Below are 18,529 nucleotides of genomic sequence, written 5' to 3'. Positions count from 1 at the left end.
TGTGAATATTCGTTTTTCACTATTCACATTGGTAATTGGACTATATCAATAGACGCATGTTATATTTACAACTTTCTAACTGAATGATTCCCAAACAACTTTCAAGATGACCACTTAAACAGTTCTGCGAGTGTATACTTATATGAATATTTGTGTGCAAATGCGTACATAAATGAGAATTTGTGACACTTTTGCTTTCTGCAGACATTCTTTGCTCACTGGAATCAACATGAAAAAAAAGAATTCACAAATACCAGCAAAGTGAATCATCAGTTTTATATCCTAGTATATTTGCAAATACTTTTCTTCTGTATTTGCACAGTTCTGTTCTTTAAACATGATCATGAATCATGATGTCTCTCACAACACTTTGTACCCTCTTCATAAAGAGGACTACCTCGAGACATCAGACAGTTCTCTTAAAATAATCAGTTCCTTCATTCACTTTTTGATTATGCAAATGTAAAATAAAATACAGTGGAAAGCCATACTTTAAATAAAAGTACAGTAGGCCTTAAAACACAATGTATATTCCCATGAGAAGGTTCAGTGATCTAGCCTCTTCTCATGTGACAGTAAAGAAATATTGGACAAGACAGTCAAAAAGCCTATTGTTTATTATGTATATGGTGCCATATGTGTTCAGTTCATTTCACAGGCAAGTGAGATGACAGGCCCCCTATCTCGAGGAGCTTACATTCTGAATATACTAATAATTAGATATTACCCTTGTAAAAGCTATAAATACTGCCAACCATACCAGAAAGCAACCTGCGTGTAATATTTTCCTTGGGGAATGGGTCTGCTTGCAGAAGTCCTAAGATAATTAAAGGCCAATTTCCCTGGATGATATATGACAACTGGAAGGTTCACCCCTCTTTTCCTGATAAAAAGAAGCTCTTATTGACATTTCATTTGTGCTTTCTTCACAACTTCATTTTCTCCAGACACGTCACAATGCCCTTTCCACTCTGCTTTTGTACTGGCTTACAACAAAGCACTGACAACCCATACTAAGTTAACTATGCCTTTGTTCATATCTACTAGTTCATGCCTTTGATTCACCCAGGCATGGTTACTGTTAATATTTTCTGCCATCCTCCTTGCTGACTTTATGTATGTTATTGCCTAAGTATTGTCTTTCCTTAATGACACCTAGACATTGGATAGGACTGACTCCACTAGTTCTGTGCAAACAGGATTGAAAGTTACAGTAGTTAAGTAGGCCAGTGAGTTTTACATCTGATCTGGTTTTCCCATCTTACATGAATGAACAAAATGTTTTACACCTCATTTCAAAATGCAACAGATTAGCAATTCTAATATTACAAATACAAAATTAAAATTCACAAGAACAGATGGAAAAGGATTAATTATCAGACTTTCATCTCAAAGCTGTAGATCGGAATCCAGGCTCAGGACACAGTGACAAAGAGCCAAATCCCACAATACGCTCTGCAAGGGTGAATCTTTGTGCCTGCACTGATCTTATTACAGGTCTAGGCCTAAATGTCATTACACCTGACAGTTCAGTGAGTGGTCTGTGTGAAAACTGGGGATCTCAGCCCACTTCCTAGAGAATTAGTGTCTACGTCACAAAATCTATCATTACTGAGACTGGCTAGTTAAAAGATTAAGGATGAAGTGGATGTAGAGGCTGAACTTCCAGTTCTGGCCTACATTGAGATTCATGAGCTGGTCAGAGTAGGGAAGCATGCATTACTTGTGAATGTGTTGTACTTTGCTTTCTAATTAGACAAAAGACTTAAGCCTCCAGGGCTTTCATGTACAGGAGATTCACCAAACATCTTCATACACAACCCATTGAAGAGTAAGATGGTGGATCAAAATATCTTTGAAATATGAAAAAGGATTCCTTGTAACTGAACTTACAGTATTATTCACCACTGAATAAATGAATCATTCTTTGTCACAGAGTGTGCTATGCCACTTTTAGGTAGGCTGCAGGCATTGCCTTTTCTATCTCTGGAGGGTAAGTAGAGAACAAAGTGCAAACAAGCCATGTAATGCTAAGTACAGATAAAACAAACTGTTTTGTTTTGTCATTTGGATCTTATACAAACATATATTCCTGTTAGCTAATTTGGTACTTTACCAGTGAAGGACAAATTCAACTTTGGGGAAATTCCCAGACCCCATATACTTGATATTTTATTTTTGCACTGCAAAAGATATATTTCGAATGGATGCTGTGACATGCCAGCACATATAGAATACATATAATAATATCTGTCTAATTCATAAATAGTTATTTATTTAGTTAAGGTTTTAAAACTAAATCACTGCAGTTTTTAGTACTGGAATCTAACAAAGGTACCTTTTATATACTGTATTTGCATAGTGTCATATCCTGGACTTGTGAAATGAATTTGGTAGTGACTCATTTCCTCTTTTTTATTCAACTTATTTTTTCTATAGATAGATGAAACTCTCTTTACATATAAAAACTGATTCAAGAACCATTTCAGAGTTTATAAAACCTAATAGCCAAATTCAGCCTTGGCCTATGGAATTGCACCTCTTTACACCATAGCTAAATTTGATCCAAAGACACTATGAAAAGAAAACAGTTCCTTTTACAAGTCATCCACACAGTACCCTATTATTAAAGCGTTGGCCTAAATTGCTGAAGATGACATTAGAATTTGGTTTAGTGAACACTATTTTATTAATAACCATTCTAACAGGAAAGACCAATCAATACCCATCCCTGCTGTGCTTGAGACAGATTTTTTTTTTTTTAACTAAGCATGTTTCTTATGTGCAGAACTTTTCTTCATTTACTTGGGACTAGTACCTGAAATTTCAAAACAAGGAGTAACTCTAAACCATAAATAAACACAATCAACTCCTTATTCCTAAAGGATGATGTTCACTTTAGTGCAGAGACCCCACACTATATCCTATATTTTGCTCAAGACCATATTAAAAGTTGTAGTGCAATGGCCTTTGTCTTCAATTCAGCAAGATACAAAGCATGTGCATAACTTTAATCATGGAAGTATAGTTCACTGACTTCAAAGGGACTACTAATGTGCCTAAACTTATGTATGTGCATAAGAACTTAACTGAATCAGGATTTCTGTACAGGTACTCTGCACTAGATTGAATTCCACTTTAAGTTAGAATTGCCTTCAACGTTTTTATTTGCCTTCATGGAATCCTCCCATGTCTCCTACCTGCAGCATTGGTTCTTCCTCTGAAAATATCATCATATGCTTTCCACTGGGGAGTCACTTGGTAGGCATGGATGAATACCACAAATACCACCACCAGGCACATTAATGGTACGAGAGCAGCAGTGAAGAGGGCGGCATAGACATTTGGAATAAAGCATCTGAAAGAAAAGAAAAAGCATCCACCATTTATAAACATTACAAACAACTTGGACAGTTACATATATGAACTTTCTAATACAAAGACAGTAGAACCTCAGAGTTATGAACACCTCGAGAATGGAGGTTGTTCATAACTCTGAAACGTTTGTGACTCTGAACGAAACATTATGGTTGTTCTTTCAAAAGTTTACAACTGAACATTGACCTCATACAGCTTTGAAACTTCACTATGCAGAAGAAAAATGCTGCTTTTAACCATCTTAATTAAAATGAAACAAGGACAGAGTTTCCTTACCTTGTCAAATCTTTTTTTATTTCTTTAACTTTCGCTTTATTTTTTTTGTAGTTTACACTTAACAAGTACAGTATTGCATTTGTTTGTTTGTTTTGTTGCTGTTTTTTTCTCTGTTGCAGCCTGATTGTGTACTTCTCGTTACAAATGAGGTCTGTGGTTGACCAGTCAGTTGACCAGATGCATCCGATGAAGTGAGCTGTAGCTCACGAAAGCTTATGCTCAAATAAATTGGTTAGTCTCTAAGGTGCCACAAGTACTCCTTTTCTTTTTGCGAATACAGACTAACACGGCTGCTACTCTGAAACCAGTCAGTTCTTAACTCCCGTGTTCGTAAATCATGTCTTACTAATCTATTACAGTTCTTTGAAGGGGTCAACAAACATGTGGACAAGGGGGATCCAGTGGACATAGTGTACTTAGATTTCCAGAAAGCCTTTGACAAGGTCTCTCACCAAAGGCTCTTATGTAAATTAAGTTGTCATGGGATAAGAGAGAAGATCTTCTCATGCACTGAGAACTGGTTAAAAGACAGGGAACAAAGGGTAGGACTAAATGGTAAATTTTCAGAATGAAGAGGGGTAACTAGTGGTGTTCCCCAAGGGTCAGTCCTAGGACCAATCCTATTCAACTTATTCATAAATGATCTGGAGAAAGGGGTAAACAGTGAGATGGCAAAGTTTGCAGATAATGCTAAACTGCTCAAGATCGTGAAGACCAAAACAGACTGTGAAGGACTTCAAAAAGATCTCAAAAAACTAAGTGATTGGGCAACAAAATGGCATATGAAATTTAATGTGGATAAATGTAAAGTAATACACATTGGAAAAAATAACCCCAACTATACATACAATATGATGGGGGCTAATTTAGCTACAACTAATCAGGAGAAAGATCTTGGAGTCATTGTGGATAGTTCTCTGAAGACGTCCACACAGTGTGCAGCGGCAGTCAAAAAAGCAAACGGGATGTTAGGAATCATTAAAAAAGGGATAGAGAATAAGACGGAGAATATCTTATTGCCCTTATATAAATCCATGGTACACCCACATCTTGAATACAGCGTACAGATGTGGTCTCCTTATCTCAGAAAAGATATACTGGCATTAGAAAAGGTTCAGAGAAGAGCAAGTAAAATGATTAGGGGTTTGGAACGGGTCCCATATGAGGAGAGATCAAAGAGGCTAGGACTTTTCAGCTTGGAAAAGAGGAGACTAAGCGGGGATATGATAGAGGTATATAAAATCATGAGTGGTGTGGAGAAAGTGAATAAGGAAAGTTACTGATTTGTTCACATAATATAAGAACTAGAGGCCACCAAATGAAATTAATGGGCAGCAGGTTTAAAACAAATAAAAGGAAGTTCTTCTTCACACAGTGCACAGTCAACCTGTGGAACTCCTTGCCTGAGGAGGTTGTCAGGCTAGGACTATAACAGGGTTTAAAAACTAGATAAATTCATGGAGGTTAAGTCCATTAATGGCTATTAGCCAGGATGGATAAGGAATGGTGTCCCTAGCCTCTGTCTGTCACAGGGTGGAGATGGATGGCAGGAGAGAGATCACTTGATCATTGCCTGTTAGGTTCACTCCCTCTGGGGCACTTGGCATTGGCCACTGTCGGTAGACAGGATACTGGGCTGGATGGACCTTTGGTCTAACCCAGTATGGCCATTCTTATGTTCTCTGAGGTTCTATTGTACTTTTGATTGAGAATATGTTTTATAAACCACACACGCTTCATTACCTACCTAAAGTAATATCACTTGACAGTGCACAATTGGCCACATGTATTCTGGTTTGGTGGTGTTTTGTTTGTTTTCCACCTTCCTCTGAAGCATCAGAAATTGGCCACATGAGGAGATGGGATATCAGACAGGGAGGACCAGTGCTCTGAAGTGAAACACAGAACCCTTTCTTGATGGCTGGTTGGTGTGTCTTGCTCATTTGCTCAGTGTCTAACTGATCACCAGGTTTGAGGTCAAGCAGGAATTTTCGTCCAGGTCTGACTGGCAAGGACCTTGGGGGTTTATCACCTTCCTCTGAAGCAGAAGATGTGGTTCGCCTGCTGGGATCATCTGGGCGTGTCTCACCTAGTCAATTCCTTGCCATTGCGTGGGAGTCAGGCTCTGGTGACAGCTTGGTCTCCCTCCTGTTCTCTGCCCGTGGCACATAGCTTGGATTGCTAAAGACTGAAATGTGGCCTAACTAAAGACTTTGGTCTTAATATAGGAGTATCTGGGGTGAAGTTTAATGGCTTGTGATACACAGGAGATCAGATAGATGATCTAATAGCCCTTTCTGGTCTTAAACTCTGTGAACTGTGTTACGCTCTGTGATTTTCCTTATGAATCAAATTAATTTCCCCTCCTAAAATATTTTCCTGTTTAATTTAAATCCACATTAAAAATACAGGCAGACTGCTATTATATGTATTGCTTTTAGATTTTATTGAAAAGAAAAAAGTCTTGGTGCAGGTATATTGTCTCCTGTGAAGTCATATTTACGCTCTGAAACATCTACCCTTTTCTCTTCAATTACATGAGTCACACATACTCATAGCAGGCTGAGAAAGGGGCACATTCCTCTGTGCTCTGTTAGTGGAAACCAGTTCATGCAAGTAGATCATTCTTGCTAATGTCCTTATGTGCTAGTTCTAAATTTACTCTATCAATTACATGGGGCAAGGAATATACAGAAACCTTCTTAATGAGGCCTAAAAGTTCAAAGCTCACTTTTGACTGTTTTTTAAAGACTATATTCAATCAATGGGGTGAAAAAAGCCAGTGTTTTCTAAGAAATGTACAAGGTGGATCAGATAATATCTTTTATTGGATCAACTTCTGTTGGTGACAGAGACGAGCTCTGTGTAGCTCGGACGCTTGTCTCTCCAACAGAAATTGGTCCAATAAAAGATATTACTTCACCCACACTGGCCCTCCCATATCCCAGGACCAATAAGGCTGTAACAATAATGCAAACAGTGTTTCCTGTGTATTTTATTGCAAACCGAGCCCTTTGTGTGTTGAAAGACGTTTCATGTCTTGCATACCGAAAAAATGTATGGTATAGGATTTCAGACAACAATCAGAAAATATGTGTATGCCAGATGCTCACATTATTTATTAATGTTCCATTTGGCACCTTGAACTGTGTTATGCTCCATCTTTTTACTTTTTGATGGGAATGAATGCAAAATATTCCTAATCCCCAAATAAACTATGGTATAAAGAATAACTATAGACACTGGTCATGCATTCTGAAATAAACTATATCCTGATTAGCTTTCTAATCACCAGCATTGTTTGTTTAGATAAACATTACCTCCTGCGGCATATTTTAATCAACACTCCCCCCTCCCCCCGACTACATTTTGTATGTGAAGACTTTAATTCATGTGAGCGCAGAGCCAATCTGTGTAAGTAAGGTATTTTGTACTTCTACCTCCCCCTGTCCATTACTGACACTGCAAATATAATCAAATGGGAGCAGAGTGCACCATACTGATCCAGTAAGGATATTGGCAGGAAACACTCAACAGTTAAATCATCACAGATCTTCAGATTAATAATTAGGTTTTGTGTTTGACTTTGTTTTTAAATTAGGGTCCTGAATGACTTCCAAAAAGTATGGATCTTGGAGCATGCTCACCTCTAGTAGATTTGGGCAACGTTGTGGCAGCATTTTGTACAGCAAAGAGAGTGGTAGGAAAGATCAATCATATTTAGCTTCTTCAGGCAACAATATAGTCACACGGTTTTTAGCACCACCTTTGACCATCGAAGACTCACAAAACTGCCTTTTTGCTCCTAATCTGTCTCCTTGAACAAACCTGCATTTCTGCAAGTCTGATATCTCTTAGATGTCTTGTTGTTAGCTTAAAATTTACATTTTGGCCATGTTAACTCCTTAACGTTCCTCTCAGGCCTTCCCCACTCTTGCCCTTCTCTGCCACTTTTGACACCACCACCATCCTCCCTGTCACTCAGTCCCATAATCTGGAGGTCAACTTTGACCCTCCTCCCTCTCCTTTGCCCCACACATCCAGAACACAATCAAATAACACTGCTTCTTCCACCATAACATTCCAAAGTCTGACCTTTTCTATTGGTCCACACTGCTAAAATACTCGTTGAGGCTCTCATAATACTCATAACATATCAGTTATGTTTTGATTACTTTAACCTCCTCTTGTCTGCTCTCCCTGACACCAACTTTCCTTACTCTCATATTACCTCTTCCTTCACTAGCTCTCCCTTCTCCACCACATCAAGTTAAAGTTGCTTCCTCTCACTTTCAAGATTCTTCATGACACCCTCCCATTGCTCCAGTCTACCCATGCTGCCAGCCTTCAACATCCATCTGCCTGATATTTTCACAAACATCTCTACACCTTTATCTGTGATGCCCATAGCTCATGGAATGCCCTCCCTAAGCTAATAGGAAAGACCAACTCCCTCCTTCTCTGCATCTCTTTAGAAGATCCATTTTTTCTGTGACACCTATGAGAAATCAGGGATAATTTTGGAAATACCTTTCTCAAATAGTACATAATGATTTAAATTCCATTTGGGGATAGCTAAAAAAAAATTCAGCTTTCCCCACTATGATAATTATTAGAGACTTTTGTCCTCTAACACCAAGCAGTCAATAAAGAACGGTCTTTAAATAATTGGGTAACCAAGACTAGAAATGGCATAAAATATAGAAATGTTTGTCTACTATGGTAAAAGCTATTACAGAAAGCCCATACCATTTTTGTCTAAAAAGACTGCTTTAACAGGACTAACAGCACACAGTGGCCTGTGTGATAAAGGTCAACAAGAAAAATGATTATTTTTCCTTTGAAAAAGAGGACATTATATTAGCTGTCTGTATTGTACTTAAATTAAAACAACATCACCTACTGATCAACTGGGACCAGGACTCTTACCTCCACACCCATTTTTCCAACTTATATAAAACAAGGTTAGCACCCTTACAGGGACAAGCAGACTTATGTATCCCTATGTTTTCCTAAATTCCTCTGTATTCTTAGTGTAGGTTTATGTCTTTTCTGGAAATCCCAATGTGACCCAATATTCCTACCACAAAAATGTAGAGACTTATTTAAATGAAGTAAGCCAAAGGAGGAAAACAATCTATACATGAAGCTAAACGGTAGTACAATTACATAATTTGTTTTTAAAAGAAAAAAATAAGAACAAAAGAGCCTTAATTCAGTAATTCTAGGAGGTACTCCATAATAGGAGTGACACTCAGTGATCCCGTCTAAGGAAAGGGAGTTTGATCAGCACATTTGGAAAGAGACCGAGAGTTTTCTCCTCTCTGTTGTCACAACTAGATTTCCAAGGACAGTCTCTTAGGCAGAGCATCCAAATGTGAAAAGTTAGATTTTCTGAAAAACTGCAAATCTTCTGGATTATCAAACAATCAGAATCCTCTTTTAGGGACAAAGAGATGGTGGCAGGGAACTACACCCCTGGCTGAATTAATTTTTTTGTCACTGTCTCACTGAAGCTTTTCCCTTGTTATTGTTATTTCATCATCTCTAGAGAGATATGGTTGTGTACTTTGGTATGGTACTAATAATAATGGCCTAATCCAAGCTAAAAAGTGAGGTGAACATTATTCAGGGGTGTGAAAAATCTACCCCACTGAGTGACAGAGTTAAGCTGACCTAATTCCAGGTGGTGACAGCGCCAGGTTGACTAAAACATTTTTCCATTGACCTAGCTACCAACGATGAGAGGGGTTCTCCCATTGGCATAGGTAGTGTCTATGGTGAAGCGCTGCAATTGTACCACTGTGGCATTTCAAGCATAGACAAGCCCAATGTAAGACCAAATCCTTACAGGCCCAAGGCAAGTCAAATAATGGGAAAATTTGTTCACAAATAATTACTTGCTGAAAAAACTGTCAAAATTGTCAAATAGGATTTGCAACAAATTATGTGTCTGTTAGCTGTATCTAGGCAACATATTGAAAATTAAAATCACATTTTTGCTATTTTAACTCATCTTGGATGATGACGTTTACTACCAGCTTCTGATCTTTCAGGTCGCTTATCTGATGGTCTGAGGATTCAAATCTCTCCTGAAAACATTCCAGTTTTCTTTATTTGTTGGGGCCCCAAGCTTTTAGCTGCAACCTGCTCTGCTAATACAGTTTTCTGAGACTACTTGATCTCACTAATAAACCTCCCCACATTTCTCCACAGGGTCAGTGACTTCCTCCTCTGCAAAATGATTGTTCGCAGCTTCAGTGGACATATTGCATGAGTGTGAGGGTGCTCTTTTCCTGAGCCTCGTGGAAGCCATTTGTTCGTTTAAGGTTGTTTGCCCCTTGTTTTCAAAAGCATTTCTGCCTGTTTTAGAATCCTGCTTTATTTTTTCAGTTTATGGCAGTCACCAAAGCTAGCCTATTCTGTGCCATTTTGTTCCCACCCTTATGCACAGTAGCACTGTTGTGAAGAGTGGAGATCTCACAGTGCCTATCCACAGCAGCATGCCAGGCTTCAAACAAACCTACTCCAAAAGTAACATATACTGGAAAAAACCCACCCGCCACTCACAACAAAAACCCTAATAAAGAGACCAACTTGGCCATCCGGTAGCTAAGTCAATGCCACCTATTAAGATATTGGGCCCAATCCTGCATATCTGACTCAGACTAACCTCCCAATGATATCTGAGAAGAGAATAATGACATTTCATCAGTAAAGAAATATAGAGTTTAAGGCCAAGAGGGACCACTAGATCACCTAGTCTGACCTCCTGTTTATCACAAGCCACTAAATCCCACCCAGTTACAGGCACTGCGCCCAATAACCGGGATCAGACTAAAGCAAGGGTAGTCATAAGCAGACCATGGGCCAAATCGAGACTGCCAGATGCTTTTGAACAGACCCCAAAATCTTTTAACTTATTATTATCATTATTATTTCATTATTTTCTCTGGAGTCTGGACCTTGACTATACCTTGACCAAAAAATTTGGACCTTGACAAAAAAATAATTGACTACCTCTGGACTAAAGTATCACAGCCCTCAGGAGACTAAATTATTGTGTGCCACAGGTTGAGAATAGGAGGAACTGAGGTGCACCAATGACCCTCGCCTCTTCAATAGCAGAAAATTGATTTGGTGAGACATACCCAGATGAACTTAGCAAGTGCAGGTTCAGGCCCATTATGTGTGTCCAAACAGTAGGAAATACTTTTTCTTCACTTGTGAAAAAAACCATCCGCTCTGCTTGAGCCAATGTTTTATCTTAAGAATTCATTTTTGTCAACAGGATGTTCCTGTCATTGTCAAGTCCTCTAATCTTAAAAACTACTTCATGGCAATGAACGAGAATCCAACATAGAACTATCTGTTCTTTGGGGATGCACACAAATGCATGAAATAAGCCAAGTAATTCAGCCTTTGTTTTTATTTTGCACAGGGCAACACCCACTTGGCATTTTAAATCACTTCCCCATTTCTGAGTGGTAGCCGTGTTATTCTGTATCAGCAAAAACAACGAGAAGTCCTTGTGGCACCTTAGAGACTAACAAATTTATTTGGGCATAAGCTTATTTGTTAGTCTCTAAGGTGCCACAAGGACTCCTCGTTGTTTTTCCCCATTTCTAGTGAACAAAGTAAATAAAGCAACTATATTGGTTGATTTTACATATAGTTCATCTCCCTAGTTTTCTTTCTGTATTACCAGACACACCAGTTACACGCAGACTTCCATTGTGCTTTACTCTTCTATTTCTTTTTAAGGCGAGAATCCACCTGGCACAGATTAGGATGTTATTTCTTTCTAATATGTCAAGAAATTGATAAGGATACATTGTGCCTGTGAGAGGACGTGACATGTCTTCACTTGATTGATAACATAATTCACTTTATTATAAGGATAATAATAAAATAAAATAAGAAAAACAGGGAAACTCATTAGCTTTCTTACACCCACGTGACATCTGTGGATTTACCTACAGTCCAAGCTCTGTGACTTATTGCTTTCGTGTCCAAGCCTGTATCCCTCCCAAGATATTTTAGAAACACAAATGTAATATAAGCCCTATAACATCTACATTATATCTCGATTCAGCAAGGTACTTTGATCTATGCATAACTTTAAGCATGAGTGGTTCTAACAGTGATATCACTGGGACTGCACATGCGCTTAAATTTATGCATGCGCTCAAGTACATTGCTAAATTGAGGCCTAGGTAAAGAGAGATCTAGTGTCATGAGCGCAGCATTGGATCCAGGAAAGGAAAAAATGTGTCCTCTTGCTTACACTGATGGCTATCTGTGTACTGAGACAAGTCAAAACCTCTCTTCCTTACTCTTTGAAATAGGGGTAACAATCAGGGTACTGGATTCAGAGTAGCAGCCGTGTTAGTCTGTATTCGCAAAAAGAAAAGGAGTACTTGTGGCACCTTAGAGACTAACCAATTTATTTGCGCATAAGCTTTCGTGAGCTACAGCTCACTTCAGGGTACTGTGAGGATTAGTCAATGTCTTTAAAGTACTTTGAACAACCGTGCTAAGTGTTAATAATCATGATTACCTAGCAGTGTCTTTGATGTGTACCTGACAAATTCTAGCTTCAGCCTGGGTTAGATTCTGAGGGGATCCAGCACCAAGCTGGTACACCTCCAGGAATGGGCAGAACTGACTAGGAAAAGGCAAAACAAAGGCATTCCCTAGGCAGCCTCTGCTATCACTGCTTTTGTATAATATGGCACCGAACATATACATTAAAAGAACATCATTAAGGTTGCAGAATCAAGCCCTTAAAAGTTAGAAAATGCCAGAAGCTTGCTTGTGTGTATTCATTGTGACGCAGTCTTTAACAATATAGTCAGATACTATTTTTTCCACAGGACCCTTGTCTTATACAGTGAATGGGAAGTTATTCAATATTTCTTTATATCCTTCTGATTCAATATGTGGCTCTTGATTTTATGTACCACAAACCATACAAATCTGCATCAAATACAGAATTGTTAATTTCTGCCTTGTTGTTCTCTACTGTGCTCTCATAATTGTATCTAAGGGCTTCACAGATATAATTAATTTATCTTCACAACATCTCTGTGAGGTGAGTTGTTACCATCCTCGTTTTACAGTTGGGGAACTGAGGCACAGAGACCAAAATTATCAGAAGTGTCCACTAATTTTGTGTGCCCTAGGGCATGATTTCTCAGAGTACTTAGTCATTTTACAGCACTTTATGTGTTCAAACACAGCTCCAGCCAACTTCAGTTGCAATTATGTGCTTTCAGCACTTCTGCAAGTCTGATCCTGGGTGTCTTAAAAACCAGACACCCAGAAAATGAACGTACAACTAGTGGCCAACTGGGAACATTATTGTTTCAGTGACTTGTCAAAAATCACATAAAACACTGTGGCAATGGCAGGGATAGAATCCATTTCTCCAGAGCGGCCTTCAACTTGCAAAATCATAAGACCATCATTTCTTTTCCTGCAATCCCTTCCTGATTCATTATAAACCTAATTTCTGCAACCAACAGGGGCTCTACAGACAACTGCCTTCTGCATTACACAACTCTAATTCATTCCCTGAGCATTGTCATCCTGTGCACTAAATGAGGGAGGGGTCCTATAGAAAAAATAGTAAGTGATCATATAATTAAAGACTGCATAATAATGCATACACACAACGGGGCCAAATTAAGGTTGCACAGGCAACTTTAATTCTGGCATTTCCAAATTTTTCAGTGTTTGACTTTGCAACTTTAATGTTCTTTTAACATAGCAGGGTTTTTTTCTTTTCTTTTTTAGGGGTGGGGAGGTGCAGTTTCCTTATCAAAAACAGAACCCCCTCCCCAGTAAATTACATCATGTGGAACCATACTGACCACTAACTTGGGTCTTCAGCCGAATTCAGACATTGATATCGACACCACCAGCTTCTACAGGTTGAAGTAATGGAGTAACTGGTAGCAATAGGCCATTATCTCTTACGTGGCCCAGCCACTAGGGGGATGACACACAAATTGTGCTAGTGGGTTTCACAGATGGTTGTTGATAGTAAAGGAATATAAAGGTCAGGATTCCTCTTCAGTTCCAGGTTCTGGAGGGCAATGTGCTCTGGAATGTGCTTCTTCTTCTCCTGTGCTTCCAGCCTGTTTGTGTTCCCCTCTGCTCCTATCAACCACCCTGACTCCTGCCCCCTCCTCTCCTATCCAGTCTCTTGGCTCCCGCCCTCCATCACTCCTGTCTAACCTCTGCACTAGTTCTTGTGCCCTAGTCCCTGTCCCCCCATGCTTCCTTTCATCTGATCCTCCCCAGCCTCTGGCTCCTGCAGCACTACCATTTGTCCTTCTCTGTATTCCAGTCAAGCTATTTCTTCCTCCTTCTCTAAGCTTCGTGGGCTCCAGCGAGCACTGCATGTACAGGAGAGACAGTCTCTTCACTTTCAGTTCCTGCACCTGGGTCCACAGCGGTGCCTGGCGATAAGGAGCGCCAATATACACTGCTTATCCCCTACAGCTCCAGAATGGAGCATGCTCAGTATAGACAGAATATTTGGAGAATTTAGCTGCCAAACACATCTCCACTGAGCACATGTGAATTGAGATATTTTGGAGGCTTATAACTTGTCCAGGTTGGAGCAGCTTCTCATAATAACAGCAAAAGGCATATCCCTGACACTGGGCAAATCCTCCTGCCAAATTTCAAGTCTCTGCTTCACCATGAACTATTTTATATTTTAGCTGAAACTTCTCTTAGCTTTCCTTCCCCCCACCTAATCCTGCAAAAAATCAGCCTGGAGCAGAAATTTAGCATGGGAATTTACAGCCCAAACTGTTAAAATTTGGCAGAATCATACATAACTGAAAAAGGGTTTTATATTGGAAGTGCTAAGCTACTTTAAATATAGGCAGTGCGGTCAGCTCTGCTTACAGTACAGTGACTCTCTCAGTGGAAGCCCTGAGGGAGGACAGTAGTATAGATATTGCTTGCTCTTCCCGTGAATGCTCCCCAGAATAATCTGCACATCTTGTGTCCAGTCAGGGGAATCAAACCCAGAAACTGGAAATAAACCAGTTCAATTTTCCACTTTTCTCTGCAGCTCAGTTTTTATTCTCATTCACCATCATGGTGAATGTCTGAGAATATACATTTTGTTCTACAGAGTCAGAGTCAGAGATGTGAAATGTAAGAACTTAACTGTAGTACTAACGGGGACATTTTGAAGTAAGATATAAATTGTAGCTCTACAGAAGATGACTTCACCACACAGACTATTTCCCTTAATGGCTACCTTTGCAATCGGTGTAATCCACCCCAGTGCACATGTATAGAAAGATGCTAGAATGTGCACAGAAAATACTCATGACACTTATTTACATCCTATTTCACATTAGACTGAAGTTGCCAGCCTACACCGTTGAGCATAAGCAAACTTATCTCTAGCCTTGATCAAGAAACATATGACACAATCTAAACCGTTTAATAAAGTTTCTTGGAAAAGCAAGATCCCAGATATAGAAGGGGGAAAAACACACTTCCAGCTGCAGGCTGGAGTGGAAATGTTTACATTAGCTTCCAGTCCTGAACAGTTTTTACCAAAAGCTTTGTTTTCAATACTAATGTGTCTTGTACAAGTGATATGGGTTAGGAAGTCTTTACTAAAGTTGTGCATGTGAAGATGAGATTGCAATTCAACTGATCTTGGTTGCAGGGATTAAATATATATTTTATTTTTAAATGTCCAAGCATATATTAAAAAAAGAAGACTGTGCACACATGAACACACCCAAAGTGTTCAGTGTATTCCAAGAGCTCAGAAAACATCTGCAAGCTTGAAGTGCATTCTTGGTACTAATGACATTCATCCCAGTTTCATGTTCAAAGGTCTTCACGCAAATTAATAGTGAAAGTATCAACACCCCAAATTTACAGATTAAAAAGGAAAATGAGTCAGAGGGGACATGCTCAAGGCTGCAGAGGGAGTCAGTGTTGGGTGTGGGATTAGACTTTAGGAGTTTCTGGCTACCGACCTCCGCTCACACAGAAAGACCTCCCTCTCTCTAAGGGCTTGTTTACCTGTGTGTACACAAGTTTTGTGTGCTCAGTTTTAGCAGTCACTTTCAAAAAGAGACCCTCTCACCTTAAGTTGAAGCACAACATACTCATCTAGTATGAAGGAAGATTAAAAAAGAATCTAGGGAGAAATCCTGGCTCCACTGAAGTCAGTGACAGAATCCATAGACTTCAATGAAGCCAGTATATCCATTTAAGATATCACATTGCAGTCTTGGGCATAACTTTTGGGGAAACTTGAACATCAAGCTAAATACTATAGGCCAAGCTTTTCAAAAGTGACTAGTGATATTGGGTGCTTAATTTGGAGGTCCAAATTAAGGCATCTTAAGGAAGTGCAATTTTTAGAAGCTGGGTGCACAACAATTTTTGAAAAATCAGGCCCCGGTAATGACTCTCAAGATGGGCCCTTAAAGGTTGAGGTACCCAAAATCACCTAAAAGTTTTGAAAATATCTGCTTAAATCAATAAGAGCAGCCACCACAGGAAAGGCATTATTAGGTCCTGAGATACAGCAGATAGCCTCTTAAAGACAACTGAGCCATTCTGAAAAAAATATCTGTCAACCATTCCTTTTCATCATCCCAATCACATTTTAATGTAACAAATACAATAATCCACTAGTTGATTTTATAAGAGGTGTCCACTGAAATATACTGAGGAGAAGAAATAATGTTTTATTTCACCAACCACACATTAACCTTACAACAGGCATACTTGAGTGGCTAAAATAAGGAAAACAAAGGCAGATCTAAACACAAAGCTGAACTCTTGGCAAGTTTGGATCTGTCATCCTTTCCAAACCAGTGATAATTAGTGCCTGTGCCTATGCTGTTTCAGAGACTGTGTGTTCAATGTTTGAGCATGTCTGCCTAAAATAGATAACATCAGCCACTGAAATATGACATGAGGTTAATATGAGAGTATGGCTTTGATTAAATGAAACATCATTTTTCTTTCCTTCAGTATATTTTAGGGGATATCCCTTACATAAAACTAATTTATTATTACATACTTATTTGATTTACTCAATATCAAGTACTGTTTCAAGAGAAAAACTTTTCTTAAAAAGATCTACTATAAATATCAGGATTTTACAGCATCATGGGCCACGCAAGGCCAAGGATGCCTTGATTTAAAAAAATAATTAAAATCCCAATGCCACAGAAGCTTTCTTGAACCTGAGTGTTAATGCTCACATGTACTTTCCATTTCAAACAAGCCATCATGCATAATGACCCTGGTACCCACACTGAGATTTAAAACAGAGCAGCACAAAACTCATGTGTACTGGATACATTGGTGTATGAAGCTTAGCACTGCAAAGTAAATGCAACAATACCAAGTCTCAGGTAAAGGTAGAGTATGTGCCCTTTCATAATGAAAGCGTTTAGAAATAATTTAATGTTGTGATGTGATAGACATTCTGGGCTAGACCTTTCATTCCAGCCAAACTACTCTTGCCAAAGGACTGAGTTGGAGGGTGAGAAAGTGGCTCAAAGTCACCTTTATGCTCTCTTGGTTCTGAAACCAGCGAAGGCCTAGTCAGTCCCCAGGACAAATAAGAGCAGCCTCAAGGTTACTCTAAATTACACCTGACAGCCCACATCCTAAAGGAGCTATTCTGGCAATGGGGTGAAAGGATGCCTGCACCAGGAGCTGTGGGCAAGGGTGGCACAGGAGCTGCTATGGAGTCTCTCCAACACCTGAGGATTTCTCCACACCAGGGAGAACTAATGCTCAGGGAACTGGATTCACCAATTTTCTGTCTGCTTAATACTACTGGAGAAGAACACAGCAGCCAGGGCAGGGGGCCATCTTATTTACCTGATGCAAGTAGGCCTAACTCTGCTAACGTAATTACACAATGTAAAATTAACACAAGTTTGGAACCAGGGCCAAAGGGAGTTTTCAAAGGCGGCCTAATTGAGGCCTTGTTTACACTACAAAGTTTTGTCACCAAAAACTGCCTTAGTTTAGTAGCAAGAGCATACACACTACAATGGGACTTTTGTCGCGAAAAATGCCCAGTTTTGGTGACAAAAAGCTTCCACCCCTTCAAGAGACTTTTGTCTTTTCCCTTCCCTTTAGTGTGAACAAAGAGCCAGTGAAGACACTGCTGATTGTTTGGTCCACAGAACTGGCTTCCACCAGTGTCCCACAATGCCTGCCCTGATTGCTCTGCTCAGTGTTTTGATCTCTGCTGCCCTGCAGGCATGCGCCCCTCCCCTTTCAAAGCTCCAGGAAGTATCTGACAGCTGAGTGTGCTGCTCCGTTTGGGGAGCAAACAAAGAGCAAATCATTGGAATGCTCTTTTCCTGCCCTGCACTAGGAACACAGTAGCAGGCAGACTGCTGCTGCAGGGGGAAGGGGACACACTGCTGTGCTGCTTTGCCATTCCTCAACATGAAGAGCTCACAGAGCTACTCATGATGCTGCTCTCGACAGCTGAGGGGGCTGTGGGAGAATTCGGAGAGAATCCCAAGATGTGCAGTGTTCTTCCCCACAACACTGCACTGTGGGATACATCACCCTGTCGATGATGGCGTCCCCAATGTGGATGTGATCTGTGGACAGAGGGAGCAAGTGTGAACACCCTTTGGCGATTTTTGTTTGGTCGCCTTTTGGGTGTCGACATAAGTTTTGTCAACAAAACTTGGTACTGTAGACAAGCCCTAAGTTAGGCACCAAACTGCCATTGACTTTCAGTGGGGTTGGGCATCCAACTCCCTTCAATCCCTTTGAAAATCCCAGCCACTGTCTTTTTGAGAACAGCTTAACAGGCTGCAGATGAACTGTATGATAAGCA

The 18,529-nt window shown here is 39.8% G+C and overlaps 1 protein-coding gene across 1 annotated transcript in view; it reads right to left on the bottom strand.

The window, feature by feature from the left end:
* The window catches only part of ADGRV1 (adhesion G protein-coupled receptor V1), a 421,530-nt gene that overhangs the window by 70,911 nt on the left and 332,090 nt on the right, over positions 1-18,529 (bottom strand). Inside the window, exon 86 of the mRNA XM_074952844.1 lies at positions 3,201-3,358. Coding sequence (XP_074808945.1) covers positions 3,201-3,358 — 158 coding nt within the window. The remainder of the gene's footprint in view (positions 1-3,200; positions 3,359-18,529) is intronic.

This window comes from Natator depressus, chromosome 5 (genome assembly GCF_965152275.1).
Source record: "Natator depressus isolate rNatDep1 chromosome 5, rNatDep2.hap1, whole genome shotgun sequence".
NCBI lineage: Eukaryota > Metazoa > Chordata > Testudines > Cheloniidae > Natator > Natator depressus.
Note: the sequence above shows the minus strand (reverse complement) of the source record. Positions and strands in the feature narration are given on the sequence as shown.